We start from the raw sequence: 21,704 nt of genomic DNA, 5'->3' as shown, positions 1-21,704 counted from the left end.
TAAGCACAAGAATACTTTTCCACTACATTCAAAGTTTAGGAAGAACTCAGATGCTAGTCAGTTTCATTTAAAAAATAAACTCTCAAGAGAGTTTCCATTTTCAAGGGAAAAATGTAAATGATCAATATCATACCAAATCTTTAGTTTCATGAAATATGAAATCACAAACAACAAAAATAAGACAGAAGTTACATCTTACATTTATCTTAAAAAGTACACATGCTTAAACCTTATCAGAAATCACTGGATGAAATAATCTTCTTCTGGAACATATGTAAGTGAAATGTAATATTGTTCCTTTCTGGGCAATCTTAGCTTTCTTAAATTGTTTTTCCAATGAAACTTGAAAATAAAATTGGTCCCATACCTATACCTTTTCACAAGATTATACATTTTTCAAGATTCTGTAAATTTTGTTCAAATTACTTTCCTTTTCCAGTTAAAAACCACAGACTTTTAACTGTCTTAAAATTATCTGAATGTATGGCTAGATATTCCCAAGTTTAGCCAAATTAAAGGGTAGACACAGCCCTTGGAAAGAAAGACCCTGTTTATCTGGCTCAGCCCAACGTTCCTTGGTATTCCCATTTTGATAGTATTATACTCTTTGTAGTTCCATGATTGTCATGCTTTCTCATGAAAAATATAACTTTGCTTTCAACTTTGCTTCAGCTATAAAATTCTTTCTCCTTCTATTCAATGATACACTCAAGTCTCACTCAAACAGTATCATCTGCAAAACTTTCCCTGATTACTCCCCACCATAGCTCCCAGACTGACAGGTCATATTAGACCCTCTTGATATTACTCCCATGGTATCTTGTATATATTGTCACTAAACTTATTATCTCTTTGCATTATTATTATTTTCTGTTACATCCATCTGAAGGCAGGGATCATGATTCTCATATTGCTCTCATCCTGGCACAGAATAAGCTAATGTTCATGTTTTTGAAGTGCCAGCAATACCATTGTTCTCAATGGATAAGCAAAACATTTAGCAAACAATAAAATATTTGCAGTCTTATATATTTTCATTTGTAGAGTTATTAATCTTACTCCATAACAAAGAAACATCACTGTGGTAGAGTAATCAAAAATGAAGAGGAATCAGTACAAGAGTTAAAATAGAAAAAGAAATCATATTCTATAGTATCTCTCCCTAGATACCTTTTCTGGCACTGACAATGACATACAATATCATGAAACGCAGAAATGCTTCCAAGACTCCCAATAGATTATGATCTTTAACTCAAATACATGGCAATCAAGAGTTTATCCTTCCTTTACTTTCCATGGACAAATAAAATACATGGCACAAAACCAATTTTTAAAAATAAACCCAAATAAAAATAAATCTTGTAGAACTCATCAGCAATAAAACCATAAACACCCTTACCATTTAAATCTAATATAATGTCAAACCTCAATCCACTTAACATCAAGAATCATCAGGTTTAATATTTTTTCCAGAGTGACAACTAGCAATCTAATAACACGGCACTGTAAGTAAACACACCCCTGCAAAGTTTATCAGTGTACTTCAAATATTTGTAGTAAGTACAAGTAGGAAAGAAAATTTCACATTGGCTTATAGATTATAAAGAAAACAGGGTTGATTACAACTAAACTGAAACACAAAATATCCAACACTCTCAAACTATAAGCAGAAATAGTTTCAATTAGAAACTTAGTGTATCAAGAGAACACTCCTGGAAGTGAAATGGAAATTACAACAAGAACGCTTTCCAAAAAAGCATGCCATTTCTTTATGCAATTATTTGTTTCCATTTTATAGCTGTCATACTTGTTTATCTATAATGAAACATTGCTCTGCTCTTCTCATAGTAATCAAAACAATACAACAAAGCTAAAGAAAGAGAATGCGTCCCCCAAAAGTTAAGATGATATTCTGGGAATATGCAATTAGAAATATTTTCAAGTTCTGAATTCCAGTGACCTCTAATCAGTGAACAGGATAAAATGTATAAGTTCATATAAAATTTAAAGCATATTTAAATTTTTTTGCTTTGATTTGTAGGACAAAGACTAGAATTCATAGACATACATATATTTTGGGATGTCAAGAATGGAGCTTGGGGGCCTTTCTTCATTACTTGAAAAATGAAAGGGAACTTTTAATCACATTTTAGAAACTTTAATTAAATTTTGAAATACCTTACTAGAAATTCTTCCAATGAGAAAAAATACTTTTCACTGCAGTGTATACTATATACATATATAGTATTTATATATTTATGTTATATTTATGCTACATAAATATATATATGATATTTCTTAGGAGAAAAAAACATATAACATGTCTTGAGTATATCTATTAAATATAAATCAATTAAAACTCCACTGCAATTACTACTGCTACCACAGAAATAGTTCCACAGAATGACACAGAGGAACACAGTTCTGTAGCACAAGTCACTTCCATAAAAAATTCAACACAAAGAATGATTTACTTTCTCAATAGAGTCCTGTATTGGTGAGGTACCAAAAAGGAAGAGAAAAAAATTGAATTCATCCAAAAGAACATTTATGTTAAGTTTGAAGAGGAACAAAAGATCACTGGCTAGAGGTATCATAAAATTCATCCAGTAATCATGATTAACAAGAGAAATAAGAATAGCAAATAGTTTAGAAGGTATCAGTGGAAGTGATTATAGAAAAATATTATATTGTTGTTATAATATAGCTAGTAAGGAAAATCGTATCAAAAATGTATTTATGAAAATAAAGACAAAAAGAAAATATTCTATGTGACAGATGACAAATTCGGAGTTTTTGTGTTAATGCCTGTCAGCACCCTGACAGATGTGACTAATCAATCACTGGACTCTTTGTCACTGATCCTGGAATCCTTCTCAATGCACAACACAGACAGCCACTACCCATAACTGAAAGTCGGCACTGAAACCTATTTGTCAAACCTGCTCTCACCAACATTGTTCAAGATGTTCAGTCAGAAACCTTACCCCCAGGCAAATAGTACAGGACTATGTACAATCTTCTAGGATATGTGGTCAAGCGCAGGTTGACTTTCAAAAATTTGGAAATGCATGAAAATTCTTAAAAACCAAAATGGGAAAATAAAATTACAGCAGATAATGTTGTGATTCTGTAAGTGGGATAAATTTTTAAAAGCTAACTGCCATCGGCAATTTAGAATGGTTTCAATTCTCATGATAGAGGCACTTAAAAAAATACAATCATCCATTTGCAAGAAAAGCAATCACTAAAGGCAGCAAGAAATTGAAACAACAGTTCCCTCAACTACAACACACCAGAAATTAAAGACTGCTACTGGTAACTGACATTAAAACAGTTTCAAGAATGTGTATTTATTTCGACTTAAAGCTATAAATAGTCTAAGAGTTAAAAAAAAAATCTGAGAAACGATAAAAACTGCAGTAGAGAATGTGATACCCAAAGTAGCTTTAACACCTGAGCAATCAAAATTATAGGTTTTCTCTAAATAAAGGGCAAAATCCTTAATTGTTACTTTTAACATGAAGTAATGAAATTAGTGATAATGCAATTCTTGTCAAAAATCAATTGTTTTAGTCTTCACAAATATATATTACAATGTGATTTGATCTACAATCATTGAAAGTAAATACAGTCTATATTCATAGAAAGTAAAACAGGAATATGATAGCTTAGTTTTAGTTGTTTTAATTTCCAGAAAAATAGTATCCCTATTGAAATGTATTTTAAAACACATGTGACTGTTGAACTATATTTGAAACATAAGCCATAATTTTAGTTTCAGAATAAAACTGAACACTAAGCAAAATTTTTTGGGGGGAATTAAGTAAAAAATATTCATTGAGATCAAATAAATGCATATTTAAGGTGCATATAACTTTGTTCTGCTGCAATTCTATGTTGTACAACCTCACAAGAATATGAAGTCAAAGGCTGCATAATGAAGCACATGAGAGAAAAATATACCTCAATAACCAACCAGCTTAAAGTTCACAATGCTTCAATCTGACAATGAACCCTCCCCACGTTAAACAGTATCATGTGCTGTTTCAAGCAAATAAAAACTACACCAAATCCCCCACTTTATTTTGCTTACATACACTTAGCCATATTTAGGATCTGACATGAATTCTGCAAGAGATCTTAATTTGTATTCACACTTAGCAAAAAAAGATTACTTTCAGCTACAAGCAGCTAAAACCACAATCTATAAAGCATTAAAACCAAGTTGATGGTCTTGATATAATTAGAGAAAGTTTGCTAAAAGCTCCTTTGTAATAACTAGTGTGCTCAAATCTTTTACCCTTGGCCAAATTCACTGTCATGAATTGTTTTACTAGTAGGATTTTCTGTAACTTTATAAGTAATTTCTTTGAAAAAGGAGAATAAGTAACACATGAAACAATCTTATTTGGCTATAAGTTTGTAGCTGCTTATATGACTAACTTGTGGTATATCTTATCACTATGCTATTCATGATTATAATAAAACAAATTTTAATTAGTAAGTCATTGTCTAATGAGGTATACTTACCCCAGGAAGACAGAAAACAAGTGTTTCTGTAAACTAAGTAAGCAACTGTCAAAGAATGCTTTCACACAAAATATGAAAACCAACAAGAAAATACATGTTTTGTGAAAGAAATTCACTGCTTTATGATAGCAAGTATATCAGTTTTCTAATACCCTATTAATAAAACTGGAAAATGTTTTAAAAATATTCTCCTTACCTGTGTATACAGTTTTTACTCTCAAGATAGGCCATACCAGAAGCAGCATCTAATGAAAATTTCACTAATTGTTTGAGTTTTATTTCATCCTTCTTCTTTCTCAGAAAGGAGAGGAAATCACCTCCTAGAAGAATTGACAGATGAACAATGAGACAAGATCACGATGAAAGTCATATTTATCACCTATTAGAGATACCTGACAGAACAAAAAGCATTACACATTTAACCATACTTTTTGCCCATTTCATTTAAGGTGAGGATAAAAGAAAATATGAAAAGAACACATCTTATTAGAAAGCAGACACCATGAACTTTCTTAGATGCAGTTTAAGTACTTTAAGTGCTTCACACTGTATATTACCCAACACATAATAATATCCAAAGTCATACAAAGACAGACTTTCCTCTGTCACAATTTCTCACAAATTTGCCTGGATAAAATTTTCTAAGAAATCTTATTTTCCCTAATACCAAATAAAAGATTACAATTATTATGAGTTAAAAGAGTAAATGATTAACAACACCATCACTAATAGCAGAGTCAGACAGGAAAAAAAAAGAAAACTATGATTTTGATACGATTTAGTTGCTGAGTCAGATTGCATTTTTGCGCATCAAATGAATTCCAGTGATGACTTAGAGAAACTCCATAAAACAGCATGGTCCAAAAAAAATGTAATGCAAGCCACATAGTAATTTTAAGTATACCGGTAGCCACATTTTAAAAAGTAACAACAATAAAAAGGTGAAAGTGGATGAAATAGTATGTTTTTTCTTTAGCCCAATATATATAAAATATTATTAAATCAACATGCATCATTACAAAATTATTGTGGACATATTTTACGTTTTATCATCTTAAGTCTTTAAAATATGTTGTGTATTTTACATGTATGGGACATCTCAATTTAGATGCAAATTTCCATCTGAAGTATTCGATCTGTATTTAGATTTCATCAAATTTACAGTTAAAAAAGTAGATTCACATACCTAGGTTGTTCCAAACATACTTAACCTTTTCTAATAATTGAATCATGTTACTGGAAATTAAATTAAATCTTAAAATTTAAATCAATTAAAATTAAATGAAATTCAAAATTCAGTTTTTTAGAAGCACTAGATACATTTCAAAAATTCAAGAGCTCAGGAGCCACATATGGCCAGTGACAACCATGTTAAATAGGGTAGCCTTAGACTGCATTCACTAACAGCATGGCATTAAACAATTTCCTTGTTAATGTATAGTGTAATGTATTGCATTATTAAACAAAACAAAACAAAACCAAGTTAAAGTATATTAGAATGAATGTTCTCTAAAAACAGTCATCCCTACTTTCTCTTTCTATTAGGCCCTCCGATATTAAGCCAGAATTTCGCAAGAGGGATTAACATTTTAATTGTCATTTCCTGATGTTTTTCATCCTCTTCACCAGGGATCTAGGCCTCCTTAAATAGAACAACTCTAGAGATGAAGACTTAATGGCTTTTTCTCTAATGAGAACACCTAGAAAATAAAAAACTGCCTAACTCTCCTTAGAAAGTTCTTTTTCTAATCTCTTCTCCTATTCACAAATCAGTATTACAGAAATTTAGGTGGACTATTTGCAAAATCACTAAGCTATATGCTTTAAAAATAATCTTAATGGTGTCAGATAATTTACTTTTTTTCCTGTTCTTTTAAAGAGAATATCAAATTTATTACTATGAACATTACTGAAATAGCTTCTATCAAGCTTGACTTACTTTTCTGAAACAAAAACAAAAACACCTAAATGCAACAGTAAACAGCAAAATTACCACTAATTTCTCAACTTTAATATGTTCAAAAAATATCTATTAAAATGGACTTGAAATCAATATTTAGTTCAAGTTACTTCCTGGACCAATATTCACATATATTAGTTATTTTGTTAGATATACATTGGCCTAGTTTAGAAAAAGTGCACTCTTCTGGTCTTGAAACCACATAACATTTTTTCTAAGCTACAGAATAACTTTCAAATGAAAAAATCTTTCCTGCAATTTGATTAAAGCATCATATGACATAACCCCAGTGTTCTGCGGAATCCTAATATTATTTCTTTCCAAAACTAGCTCTCATTCAGCACTTTTCCTTCTGCCTCCTGCTCTTTTTAAACTAGTCTTTCACATAATCCTCTTCATACCCCCGATCCCCGGCCCAGCCTGTAAACCCTGTGAAGACAACTGCGCTTCTGTTGTTCAGCATGCTAATTTCAGTGCCCACCACAGGATGTCTAACATGTAATAATACCTCAATAAGCATGAAGACAAGCTACCCATGAAATTTTTTATTAATTTTAAACATTTCTTCCTTAGCTTCTCTCCAATGGTTAGAACTATGCTTTTCAAGTACTTGTTCAATGTTAAAATAATGTTTCGAAAAGGATGACATTACATCGCTTATCAATGGCACCTGACAGCTGCCATAAAATTCTTTAGATTCCAACAATAAAACTTAGTACATTTAAGACTCTGAGCCCATCTTGATAGATGCTTCTGTAACACCACTGCCTTACACACTGCATCATTTAAAAAAATAATTTGCAAAGAAGCAATCCTTAATAGATAAGACTGTAAACGAACAAATGCACACTAGATTAATAAACAAAGAAAAGACAACACTTAAATAGAATTAAAAATTGGCTGAAAAGTGATGCCAAGTCAATAAAGATAAAGTACTAGGAAGGCAGGGCTTCCCTGGTGGCGCAGTGGTTGAGAGTCCGCCTGCTGATGCAGGGGACGCGGGTTCGTGCCCCGATCCGGGAAGATCCCACATGCCGCGGAGCGGCTGGGCCCGTGAGCCATGGCCGCTGAGCCTGGGCGTCCGGAGCCTGTGCTCCACAACAGGAGAGGCCACAACAGTGAGAGGCCTGCGTAACGCAAAAAAAAAAAAAAAAAAAAAAAAAAAGTACTAGGATGGTAGAGTTAGATACAGCTATCAGAATACTGTGACACAGCCAAAGATACAGACAAAGGGTATCTGATTGTCTCTTAGTTAATCCAAGACTATTTCTACCTTAGAGAAATTTTTTGCTTAAAATCACTAAATCATTAAAGTAAATTTTAAATTTATTTCCAATTTATAGTTATTCATGCCACAGACACAGTGATCTTAAGTAAAGTAGCAGAGCTGCACCATTCCACAGCCCTAGTCAGCTTCCTGCAGAACACTATTGAGAAGCAAGGTCTTCAGGAAAAAAATTAAATAATTAGCATTGGGTGAGTGTAGCCATTAAGGACCCTGAAGCAAAAATTAAACTCTCCAAAGGACAGACTATGAGACTAAAGCTAGGATACCAAGAAAATAATTCAGACTGGGCCAGAAACATTTCTGTGGGGACTGTACCTGATTATTATCATTTAGTGAAGAAGAACTGGAGACTGACATCAGGTGATATGATCTTTAGTATTCACTGTGAGGTTACTGTAGGAGATAGTGTCTGTTTCTTTGAACTCATTCTTTTGTCATTTTCATTGTGGCAGTTTAAAGAACCTCTCTTAGAATGTGTGATACATACAATAATCATATGTGCAGCACATGTGTATACATGTTTGCATATGCATGTGTGTATGTGTGTGGCTGGAGTAGCCCAACCTGACCACTGCAATAAGATGGTGGTGTTCATAACTGGGTAAAACAATAACTCCCCCTTTGTAACTCCATCTTACCAAAGCTTATTACTGTATGGCACATTAAACCAAGACAGGATGGATTATTTTCTAGAATTCTTCACCAGTGATGAATTTCTAAGACAATTCTTAGCATGTTTTTATAGCCAACTTTTAGTTTACTAACAAGACAGCATTACATGGTGAAAGGAACATGGATATTGAAGTCGTGCTGATCTAGGTCTGATTGAAATGGAGCAGGCCCTACGGTCCTTGCCTCGCCCCATGTCCTCAGCCTGCCTTTAGTCTGTGGAAAAACTTTAGCTAAAGAATACGTTTAATCAGAGAAGTGAGAAAATGCAGAAACAGAGGAAAACAGTCAAAGGAGACCAAATAATCATAGTTTAGTCATTAAGCATAGTCGAGGACCTTTAGTTCCTCCTTAAGGGCTGTAGATAATATTCTGAGCCTTATCCTGTGAGCTGTCTTACAGATACTGAAACCGCCACCAGGTGGAAGAAGTTAACTACATGATGGCTAGGCTGTGGCCATGACATAAGCTGCCGCAATTCTGAGAATTGGCCTCAAAGAAATGGAAACAAACCGAGCCTGCAACTGAAGATTAACTGTACCTAGGACAATCAAGATGACACTGTCAGACTACCGATGACCAATTTCAGGATGGCTGTCAGAGCTGACTGTATTGTTTTTGCATGTAGCCCCCTCCCTCTGTCTATAAAAGCTCTTGCCCCCTGATTGTCGGGGCGGCGGGTGGAGGAAGTCGGCCTTTGGACAGGTGTCCACCCCCGCCTCCACCCTGGTTGCCAGCATCCAAAATAAAGCAAACTTTCCTTTCCCCTAACCTGGCCTCTTTATTGGCTTTTGAGCGGTGAGCAGCCGGACCCCACTTTCGGGTACATGATTAGCTATGTGACCTGGGGTAAGTTGTTCAATCTCTCTAAACTTCTTTAAAACATAAGGATTGGGCTTCCCTGGTGGTGCAGTGGTTGGGAGTCCGCCTGCCGATGCAGGGGACGTGGGTTTGTGCCCCGGTCCGGGAGGATCCCACATACCGCGGGGCGGCCGGGCCCGTGGGCCATGGCCGCTGAGCCTGCGCGTCCGGAGCCTGTGCTCCACAGCAGGAGAGGCCACAGCAGTGAGAGGCCCGCGTATCGCAAAACAAAAAACCCGTAAGGATTAATTCCTTTTATTTCTCAAGATGGTTTTGAAGACTAAAATGTATCTAAAGCACTAAGCATATGCCTAGCACATGGTACACACAATAAACACTACAACTTATCATTATTTTTGTTGAAGTTATTTTGCATATAAAATAAGGAAGAGTTGTAGCAGGGACTGGTTGTTTGTCGCACATCAATTTTCCCTCATTCACCTCAATTTCCTTTAGGAGACTGCCCTTCTCCCATTTTAGAAAGTATTTACCTCACCTCAACAATAAAGGTGATCCTAGATTCGCTTAACCCAATCAATGGAGTCCATTTCCCAGTGACTGACTCGGGGATAGGCACATAGTTTAATTTAGGCCACTGAGATACAAGGAGATACTTTAAAGCGTGAAATAAACTTTTTTTTTTTGAGAGAGAAGTACCAGGAAAGAAGCATTCTCTGCAAGTGGAAGTGTACAGGACAGCATGTAGCACCACAAAGACTGGCAGCCTTGGAATGAAGCTATCACTATGGAAAGCAGAAAGAGTAAAGGAAAAAGAATACTTTTTGGTGACATGTTTGATCCACTGGATCACATACTGCCTCAAGAGTGATTTCCCTCTAGATTTTCCAATTAAGTGAACGAATACAACCTCTAAGTTTTTTGATATATATCCCGTATTGGCACTCAACGATTCCTTATGGATAAAATAGTATCTATATTAGAAGACCTTGAGAATTAAAAAGATTATATATATATATGTGTATATATATATACACACATATATATATATATATAAATGTCTGGAACAATTAGGAAATAATAAATAGAAGTGCTTTATTTTGTTTGCAGCCAACTTTTAGTAAGAGGATAAAAGACCATTTTATTCTCAGCAGCTCTTTCTCAAAGATTTCTTACTCTGTGCTGTGAAAATCTGATCCTACCCGTTCTTTCAGTATTAATGGAACTCTGAGGACCTGATCATATTAAACAAACTCGGAGAGATTATTATGTAAACAAGAATACTAATTTATCAATTTGTCATTTGAGAAAAGGGATCATCAGGGCCATACCACTAATGACTTCTTGTCATTGAATCATGTAGAGATCTTAATTTATCTTCAAACAACTTCAAAGGTTATTAAACTGATACTAGTCCCTAGTGATATATAAAATGTATAATTCATTACCCTTGTTTTTTAGGTTATCAATTTATTCCTGAGAAGTTTGGTTTAGTTGTATTCACTTATACATTTAATAGGATCGTAATCAAAGCAACAATTATAGAGAGCTATTATGAGGGCTCCATTTATGTCATTGTTCAGAGTTCTTATTTAAAACAGAAATAAACTTTAAGTCAATAGAGTTTTGACTGTTAGCCAGCCCATCAAAAATAAGGGGAAAAAATCTATATGATAATCATAAACAATGAATGCTGATTCAACTTTTACCCAATGAGACACAGAATAGGTTTTATATAATAGGAGGTAAGCCAAAACAAGTTCTTGAAGAAGAAAGGATCCATCAAACAGTGAAGCAGAGAATACTGACTGGTACATGTAGGTTATACTTAGGAGAGATGGATTTCACAGAAAGAGAGATTAGCCGGGAGAACATGCGAGTTGTTAATTGAGGTGATGAGGGCTTATACTAAGAATTATCCACCTCCCCCCTCCCCCCAAAAAAGACAAAAGCATTAGATCTGAAAAGACTCTGTACTAAAGCTAGACATGGGTCAGTTTGTGGGGAAAGATGAGAAACATGAAACACTGAAAAACTGAAAGTGACTCCAAGAATATACTGGCTTTTCTGATACCATCATGCTCTTTTTAAAGACATACCTTATGAACAGCTTGCTACCTAAGTAACGTAGTTCGGCTGGGCCAAAGGCAGAGCTGAGTGTGTGGTTTTCCCAGTTTAGATTAATACATTAGTCTTTTCAGATGAGGTTTCCTAATAGCCATGCTCTGCCAGCACTGCAGAGTACCGGGACCTTTTGCATTTCTCCTTTGTAGATGATCTCCGAGAACATAACTCCCTAACGGTCATGATAACAGTTCTATGAAATAAAAGAGTGCATTTCACAGTATTTTGAACTTGCTAGTTCAAGGGGCACCAGCTATAATCTTACTAGACATGTGGTCTGCCAGGACAGATGCCAGAGTCAACTTTCACAAACCATCAGAATGTCAGTTTCCAGAAAGTACTTTGGAGATAATCAGCTTTTTCATATTGTGGAGGAGGGAACTGAATCGACCTGACTTTTATTCTTAAGGTGGTGATTTTGGTGATATAATTGAAATTCTAAGGCAAGTGTCTGCAAACTATGGCCTAGAGGCCAAAGTCAGCCCACTGCCTGTTTTTGTAAATAAAGTTTTATTGGAAAACCACCACACTTGTTCATTTACATACTATCTACAGATGCTTTCAAGCTATGATGCCAGAGTTGTGACAAGAAACTGATGCCTAAACATTTTACTATCTGGCCCTTTATAGAAAAAGTTTGCTGACTCTTGGTTTAAGATATTACTCAGTATTCCACATAGCTGTAGGCCCTTTCATTCAAAGGTTCTTATGATTGCTTTGGCTACTTTGAACCAAGATTTTACTTTCACTGTGTGTTTTTTGCATGAGGGCTCAATAGTGCTACTTTTTAATGCTAAAAAAGGAAGCTGAAAAGGTAGATTCACCAATTAATTTTATGTCCTAAGGCTGACACACATAGTTACACACAAAAACATAATAGAGCGAGATCACAAATCACCCGCCGTCCTCTCCAGCCACAACGCACTGTCTGCCACCAAGACAAAGAAATTCCACAGTCCGTCTCTCCCTGCTTTCAGGCCAAACGACTTACTTTTCTATTTGTGGCTTCTTATGCCCCTCAAAGCTGCCTTTGATATAAAATATAAAGAATGGACAGGAAGATCAGGTGTATAAAGATGCTGGCTCCTGGAATACCCTTTAAATACTTAGATGCTACAATGGCATTTTTTCTAAATAAAAAATTCAATGGAATGCTTATTTTGATGTCTCTATCTAGTACAGAAAAAATGCAGAGAAAAAGAAAAAGGTATCAATTCAAGCTTCCTTAGATTTTTAAAGAGATGTGGGATAAAAAGACAAATCCAAAAGTACGTTTACATTTAATAAGGGAAAATGTTTATAAAAGCTAGCAATATTTTTAGAAATTGAATTTATCATAGGCTAGATATTTTAGAGACATTATATTCCCCAAATCAATGATATCAGTGACTACTTTATTAAGACCTATTACATAATCTTGTTATCTAAAATAATTAGAAACATATATTTATATCTTCACATTTACCCATTTTTGTTGGATATGGTCAGAATTTATGCAAAGGTTTTGATCAGAAATACATTCACAAGTTATGAAACTTTCTATCAAAATAAAAATTATTACTTTAAAATATACTTTTAAAGAACACATTGCAGCAAAGAGTTTGGAATGTCAGTATTAAGGAAAAATCAGAAAAAACCAGAGTCTCCTTTTTCACTTTTTAGAAAGTTGTGGCAAGAAAACCTCAAATTTATCCTCATAATTTTAAGCGTATAGTATAATACTGTTAACTATATTCACAATATTGTACAACAGAGCTCTAGAACCTTCTCATCTTGCATGACTGAAACTCTATATACCTAATAACCAACTCTGTTTCCCCCTCCATACAGCCCGTGGCAACCACCATCCTATTTTCTCTCTCTATGAGTTTGATTACTTTAGATACCTCATATAAAGTGGAATTATACAGTATTTGACTTTTTGTGATTGGCTTATTTCACCTAAAATAATGTCGTCAAGGTTCATCCATGCTGCAGATTTTGACAGGATTTTCTTCTTTCTTTAAGGCTGAAGAATATTCCATTGTATGTACATGGCACATTTTCTTAATCCAGTCACCCAATGATGGACATGTAGGCTGTTTCCACCTCTGAACTATTGTGAATAATGCTGCAATGCATGTAGGTGTGCAAATATCTCTTCAAGATCCTGTTCCATTCTTTTGGATATATATAGAGAAGTTGAATTGGTGGATCATTATTGGAGTTCTATTTTTAATTTTTTGAAGAATCTCCATGCTCTTTTCCCTAGTGGCTGTCCCAATTTACCAACAGTGCACAAGGCATTCAAATTCTCCACATCCTTGCCAACACCCATTATTTTCTGGGTTGTTTGTCTTGTTTTTTGATAGTGATCATCCCAGTGGGTGTGTGGTAATATCTCTTTGTGGTTTTGATTTGCATTTTCCTGATGATTAGTGATACTGAGCATTTTTTCATATGCTTGTTGGCTATTTGTTTATCTCTTTAGAAAAATGTATATTTAAGTCCTTTGCCCATTTTTTAATTGAGATATTTGGGGTTTTGTTATTGAGTTACAGGCATTCTTTATATATTCTGGATATTAACCCCTTAACTGATATGATTTGCGAATTTTTTCTCCCCTGTGCTGTAGGTTGCTTTTTCACTCTGTTGACTGCTTCCTTTGCTGTGCAGAAGATTTTAACTTTGATGTAGTATCATTTTATGTGTGTATATTTTTCCTTTAGTTGCCTGTGCTTTTGGTGTCATATCCAAGAAATCATTGCCCATTTCAATGCCATTACATTTTCCCCTATTATTCTTCTAGGAGTTTTATAGTTTCACATCTTACATTTAGGTCTTTAATCCATTTTCAGTTAACTTTTGTACATGTGTAAGATAAGCATCCATCTTCACTCAATTACAAGTGGATATACAGTTTTTCTAATACTGTTTATTGAAGAGACTATCCTTTCCCATTCTGTAGTCTTGGCACCCTTGTCAAAGATCATTTGACTATATATGTTAGGGTTTACTTCTGGGATCTATATTTGGTTCCACTGGTCTATCTGTCTTTCTTTGTGCTGGTATCATATTGTTTTGATTACTGTAGCTTTGTAATAGGTTTTGAAATCATGAAGTATGAAGCCTCTAAATTTTTACTTCTTTCTCAATAGTATGGTTTGGCTATACTTGGTCCTTTGATGTTCCATGTGAAGTTTAGGAATTTTTTTTCTATTTCTGCAAAAAATGCCATTGGGACTTTGTAGGGAGTGCATCATATCTGTAGATTGCATTGAGTAGTATGAACATTTTAACAATATTAAGTCTTCCAATTCATAAACACAGGATGTCTTTCCATTTTTTGCGTGTCAATTCTTTCAGCATTGTTTTATCATTTCAGTGTACAAGTCTTTCAAGTCTTTCACTTCCTCAGTTAAGTTTATTCCTACACAATTTATTCTTTTTGATGCTATTGTGAATCGGATTTTTTCTTAATTTCCTTTTAGGATTGTTCATTATTATTGTATAATAACACAACTTTTTTTTTTTTTTTTTTTTTTTTGCGGTACACGGGCCTCTCACCGCTGTGGCCTCTCCCACCGCGGAGCACAGGCTCCGGACGCGCAGGCCCAGCGGCCACGGCCCACGGGCCCAGCCGCTCCGCGGCATGCGGGATCCTCCCGGACCGGGGCATGAACCCATGTCCCCTGCATCGGCAGGCGGACTCCCAACCACCGCGCCACAAGGGAAGCCCCCCACAACTGATTTTTGAGTGCTGTTATAGGATTTCCAGTACTATGTTAAATAGAAGTGGTAAGAGTGGGCACCTTTAACTTGTTCCTGATCTTAGAGGAACAAGCTTTCAGTTTTTCACCACAGAGTATGATGTTAGCCCTGAGCTTTTTTCCATATGATCTTTATCATGTTGAAATAATTTTTTTATTCCTAGTTTACTGAGTGTTTTTATCATGAAAAGGTGTTGAATTTTGTCAAATATTTTTCTTGCATCAGTTGAGATGATCCTGTGACTTTTGTTGTTTATTCTGTTAATGTGGTATCTTACATTTATGGATTTTCATATGTTGAATCACCCTTGTATCATATTTACACATAAAACACACTTACACTGAGATCACAAATTTCCTTCTACCCTCCCCATCCAATGTTTGCTACTTATGCAAAGTCTGATTGTTTCTGTCTCTACTTTCATGTTAAATACTAACTGCCATCCTCGCTCATCAGAGAACAAAATATACACATTTTAAAATTGCTCATCAGAAATCTGAGGTAGCATTCAGCAGAAACTCTTCTGACTTCCTGGCTCACTGTCAATAACACTTGGTTCTTTAGATGAACCAGATGTCTCAGTACAGGTATCTTTCTGTAGTGCTTCTCTCTGTAAGAGATCATTCATTTCTGAAGGAGCTCTTGGTCATTTCATCCACCTGGGGCTATTTTAACTGTCTATAATTCACCTCCAACTGCACTGGCTGAATAAAGAGGGGACAGTCTGAAATCAGAATATCCTTTATAACAGCATCAAACCCCAAAATACGTAGAAATACTTTTAGACAGGGATGTGTTACACTTTTACACTGACAACTACAAAACACTGTTGGGAAATTAAAGAAGTGCAAATTAAATGGAACAATATACCCAGTCCATGGATTGGAAGATTAATATTGAGTGTTAAGAGTCAATTCTCCCCAAACTGATCAAGTGCAATCCCAACCAAGTTCCAAGCAGGCTTTTTGGTTTGATTTCACAAGCTGCTTATAAATTTTTACATGGAAATGCAGAAGATCTAGAATAGAGAATAGTGATGAAAACAAGGGCCAATTGGGAAGAGACAGACCACCCAATTTTAAGAATTACTATAAAGTTACAGTCAAGGGAGTATGTTTTGGCTTCAGGATAATCAAGTAGATCAACAGAACAGAACAGAGTCGAGAAATAAACCCACCTACTTATGGCTGATTCATTGATACGTAAGACACCAAAGCAATTCAATGGGAAAAGGAAATTCTGGTAAAGAATTCAAATACCATTTTAAAGAACTGGTAGTGGAAGAACTCAATAACTGTCTTGGAAAAACAGACCCCAATCTCTACCTCACACCTACACAAAATTAATTTCAAGTGATCTATAGACCTAAAGTTTAAAGCTCTGAGAAGGAAACATAGGAAATACCTTTGCGATCTTGGTAAAGGTGAAGATTTTTTAGAACTTAGAAAGCAGTAACCATAAACAGAAAGAAAGAGAGAGACAGAGAGAGAAAGGCATACATACATCATTATGAAAAGTGAACAGGAAAAAAAAAAAAAAAAGTGAACAGGGACTTCCTTGGTGGTCCAGTGGTAAAGAATCCACTTTCCAATGCAGGGGACATGGGTTCAGTCCCTGGTCGGGGAACTAAGATCCCACATGCCGTGGGGCAACTAAGCCCGCATGCCACAACTACTGAGCTTGCGTGCCTCAACAAGAGAGCCTACGTGCCACAAACTACAGAGCCCACACACTCTGGAGCCCGCACGCCACGACTAGAGAGAAGCCCAAGCACTGCAAGAGACTGAGTGCCACAACGAAAGATCCCGCACGCCTCAACGAAGATCCCATGTGCTGCACAGGATGATCCCATGTGCTGCAACTAAGACCCGAAGTGGAAGTGCTAAATTCAATTCCATAGGATTCCATGTAAATTGCTGAAGGTCTACTAAAGATTAATGGATACTCTCTCTTCCAGTGGTTCTCGATCTAATAAGGAAGATAAAAAATTCAGAAATAAACTACATTAAAAGACACAGTGAAATAGTAGCTAAATATATACACAAGTAATATGTTGTAATAGTTCAGAAACACACAGTGAAATCTGACTTATGGAGCTGGAGAAAGATTCAGCAAGTAGGTAAGGCTGTGAAGGATGGAGCAGGATTTCAGTGGGGGGGAAAACAAAGGAGAAGTACCTGTATTTACCTTAAAAGTGAAAGATATAAATTAAAACAAAGAGCTCATGAGAAGTGAACATCCACAGAACAAAGAGTCACATTTCTGTATGTGTTTGTTTCTACTTTCACGTTGCTGAATTTTTTGCGCTAAACTGGCACTACTGATGATGAATACTGACGTTTTCTCCTGGGTAACTGCTTAGGAGGAAAAACTAAATTGGGTTCACTCTAATATCGAAAATATCTTTTTCTTTAAACTTGATTTTGGATATAAAATAAAAATTAATGCCTTCTTTGGAGTTTTTCTGGTAGAATATGAATCTGTGCTAGAAACAATGATGATCCTCTAGAAGCACAAGAATGTCTGGCCATAAACAGGTATTCCTACTAATTCAGATCATCATGAAATGGGTTCCCAATGACGCTGAACGTTCTCAAATCTAAGTGGGAAAAAAAGTTTTATTAAAGTAATTTGACGTAAATGGTTTTCCTAGGATAAGTACTTTCAGGAAAGAGATAAGAACCACTCATTCAGTAAAATTTTAGTTATCTAAAGGGAAAAAAAAGTTTCTATACATCTTTAAGATTAACTTTAATAGGGTTTTACTACATAAACTTGCAGACTGTCTTCTCATTCCAACTTTGTTAGTAATTAGTTGTAGGAATTTAGGTAAATCATTCAATTTCTCTGGATTTCACCCATTACATAAAGGGACTGGGCTAGACTGACCTCTAAGTTCCAATCTAGAGCCAGGAGCTCAGTGTAACAGACAGTGAGGATTATTCAGTCACCATCTCTGGGTTCCTAGTCTTAATATGCTCCACTTTGGACAGGGTGCACGCAGTCATATTTTATTTACTATAGAAGCCTTCCACTCTTACCCCCAATATCATCTCTCTCTATGCCAGGGCTCTGGCACTGTCATCTGTGCGTATGACCTATTGATAAAGCTGGAGCTGCTCAGCCGTTCTCCTCCATTCCTGACTCTCCCCATCCCAATCATCAGGGTCATCGTTTCTCTGAAATCTCATTCAAGCAATCTGAGAATAATGATTTCTTTATTAACATACTTTATTCTGCATATCCAATTTATAATCCTCTTCCTTGCCTCTATCATTTAACCTTTACTGTTAGTGCTTTAACCTGAACTCTTAGTCGTTCACTTTGGGATTAGTGAGAACTTTGTTTTTAGATATCAAACTCTAGGAAGAAAATGGAATCATCCTGCCTTACAGTTTGCCAGGTAATTCACTCCCATTATTCAGACGTAATATCCTTAAGCATCTTCCTTCCTCATTCAACAAAAGATGACTTTTACCAATATCACCAATTCGAAATGAGTAATGCAGCCTCTATCCCTTCATAACCCCAAAACTTCGCTTTTACAAACAGTAAATATTTCACTAACTGTTTATATAGATTTTTTTGTTAAGTTATTATCTATGTGACCTTCTCGAAACCACTCACATGGAGTACTCCAAGTATTTTATCATAAACTTCCAGAAGGCACAGCCCAGTAGGTAAGTCACTTCGTTCAACATGAAGTTCAAATAGGCAATTAAAACTATTTTCATTAAAGTGATAGGTTAAATGTCACAGAGAGACCAACAAAAGATTTAGATTATTAGATTACATGGACATTCTCTTCAAGTTATTGTTGGTTATTTCTTATTGGATATTATTTTCATTTTATGACATGAATACAAGCTCAATGAGCAAGCGGAGAGAAAAATGCCAAGTATAACTGGGATTTTCTTTTTCATTTTGGTTATACTTTATCATTATACCTGGGAACAAAAAATAATTGTTATTTATCAAAAAAGACACCAGTTTTATTAAACTACCAAACTCATAACCATAAATGTAGACCATAGTAAGAACATGATCCAAACAATGTGGATAGATTGACAGAAGGAAATGAGCTTCTTTAGTTAATACCCACATTGCCAGAAAGGGCTTCAAGAGCACATGTTAGCATTTAGTCCAGCAGTGGGGTCAGGAGGACAAAGGGAGCTATAGAGTTGCCAGTGGCTCAGCTGTCGTATCTGACAGCACACTACAGGGCAATGCACACAGGGGAAAGGGTGCCCTAAAAATCTGCAGGATCTAATCTGACAGGACACCTTCTGCCTTGAATAGATTTCTCTGGGGTAGCTATAACGTTTTCCAGGTATCGTTTTCTTGCCTGGCTACAGTACACTCAAGCCAGAATTTTGCCTATGGGTTCTAGTATCTATATGGATAAGTCTTCCTTCTATAACCAGGACGCTGTTTATCTTACAGACTTACAGCTGTACAAAATGAAGACATCTCTTATTAATGCTAGGAAAAAATGAGAAAAAAACCTGAAATTACTATTACTGCATTTTTCAATTCATTCACTCAGTAAATATGGTGTAATACCACACCATAAGACATTCAAGATTTATGATGAAAGAATACTTTTCATTCCATACTTTAGAGCGCTAATCTGGAGTCACCATAAGTCAAAAAAGCCTTCAACAATTTCCCAATCTCTCTCCACTTTTCTACACAGAAGAAAGTGTTATATATATGTATCACCCCCAGAGAAGTTTTCCTTCACTGTTATGGACTATTTCTTCTCTCTTCCCTTCTCCCCTGGTGTAGCAGCAGTGGTTAGGATGCTTCCATAACCACAGCATCTTCTTCAATTGATTTTAAATAGGTCTATGCTATTCAAGTAAGATAAAACAGATTCTGGTCAAAATGTATTTAGTCTTCTTCCACTACTACTGGAAAAAACAGAAAAGGACATTTTGTACAAATTTATCTTTAAAAGCCACCCATCATTCACTCAATCTGGTATTCAGCTTGGTGGGTATGGTTGTGAAAAGATTTAAGACATCACAGAGTCTGTAAATATATGGGAACAAGAAATAAAATGAATGCAGTTTCACTTTGTTCTCTTCCTTTCATCCTAGAGAACAGGTAATAATTATGGCAAAAATATTCACCTTGTAACTGTATTTTAAAATGCGGTTTATAGTTATCGTCTCTCACGGACTTTCATGTTACATAGGAACCAATTTTGACAGTATTCGAATATGAGACATAACGTGGACGTTCTATTTAAATATGCCGGTGGCAAAATTTTCTAGATGTAAACTCCTACAGACCAACTCCTATAGGGCAAAGACTTATGGTATTTTATATTCCTAGTAACTATGTTCATCATGTAAGAGTGATTTAGTAAATATTTACTGAGTATATACCCAGTTTTTACAACAGTTGTCTACTCTAAAGCAGTGCATCACCTTCTTAATCTCATTACTTGGATGATGTGAAAGGAGAGAAGTCAGTAAACACATACATCTTTCTTGAGGGAAACCCAAGAGGAAAGGACATTAGTGTGACCTGGCTTGATTCTGCAGAACTATCCAAGCTGACTGAGAAAAAAGAAGAAACTGGAAGTCAGACAGTGACTACTCATTTTAAGAAAGATGTAGAGAAATTACCCAGAGACGGTTATATATAAATAATGCACCATTAAGTTAGTCATACGGATTTTAATCACCTTCTTGACAATAAGGAGTGAAAAAAAGTTCTGGTTAGTAATGAACTAATATACTACCAGCTTCTCCATAAGCATTATTTTCAAGATCACCACTCCTGCAACACGTTATAGATTCCATGGACATATTTTTGAATCCCTAATTGCTGTATAATATGAAGTAAAGAGGGATGTCACTAGTAGTATATGTCTTCAATTTTGTTCCTTTATTATTCTTATACTCTAGGTGTTCTTCTCACAGCTGGTGGACCACTCCCAGCTAATTCGTGGCCCCAGCCTTGAACTTTTACAACCCTCTGGGGATACTGGTGATTGCTAATACTGATGATTGCTAGTTTATTTCAGAAACTCTTGATTTACATGCTTACACTAAATAATCTATGAGTCACAATTTCCTCTTCTTTAAAATGAAAACTATAGTAATACTTCAATACTATATAGGGTAAAACAAATCAGATTTATTTATAATTATGAAAAACTAACCCAATAATATGTTTAAAGTCCTTTATAAAATAAAGTCCTCTTATCAAATTTGAAAAAGTTAAAGAAAAACAATAATAATATTTGTTGGGGCTTCCCTGGTGGCTCAGTGGTTGACAGTCCGCCTGCCGATGCAGGCAGGGGACGTGGGTTTGTGACCCGGTCTGGGAAGATCCCACATGCCGCGGAGTGGCTGGGCCTGTGAGCCATGGCTGCTGAGCCTGCACATCTGGAGCCTGTACTCCGCAACGGGAGAGGCCACAACAGTGAGAGGCCCGTGTACTGCAAAAAAATAAAAAATAAAAAAAATAATAATAATAATATTTGTTGTATGATATACATTCTTTTGCCATTATTCCTTTATTTCTGTTTGGCTGTTGTTAGCCAAA

At 35.5% G+C, this 21,704-nt stretch overlaps 1 protein-coding gene across 15 annotated transcripts in view; it reads right to left on the bottom strand.

Annotated features, from left to right (window-relative positions):
- FER (FER tyrosine kinase) overlaps window positions 1–21,704 on the bottom strand; it is a 476,299-nt gene that overhangs the window by 108,975 nt on the left and 345,620 nt on the right. For 14 of the 15 annotated variants that reach the window (XM_089909164.1, XM_089909159.1, XM_089909160.1 and 11 more), the window contains one exon: window positions 4,730–4,853. In XM_089909164.1, the coding sequence (XP_089765290.1) occupies window positions 4,730–4,853 (124 nt within the window). Of the gene's footprint in view, window positions 1–4,729; window positions 4,854–4,882; window positions 21,598–21,704 lie in introns of those variants that run through there. The other variant, XM_089909167.1, reaches the window with a different exon arrangement.

Source organism: Delphinapterus leucas, chromosome 3 (assembly GCF_059928025.1).
Source record: "Delphinapterus leucas isolate spDelLeu-1000000601 "Yukka" chromosome 3, BTC_Dleu_Yukka2, whole genome shotgun sequence".
Lineage (NCBI taxonomy): Eukaryota > Metazoa > Chordata > Mammalia > Artiodactyla > Monodontidae > Delphinapterus > Delphinapterus leucas.
The sequence above is the reverse complement of the archived record's forward strand: the minus strand, read 5'-3'. Positions and strand labels throughout refer to the sequence as shown.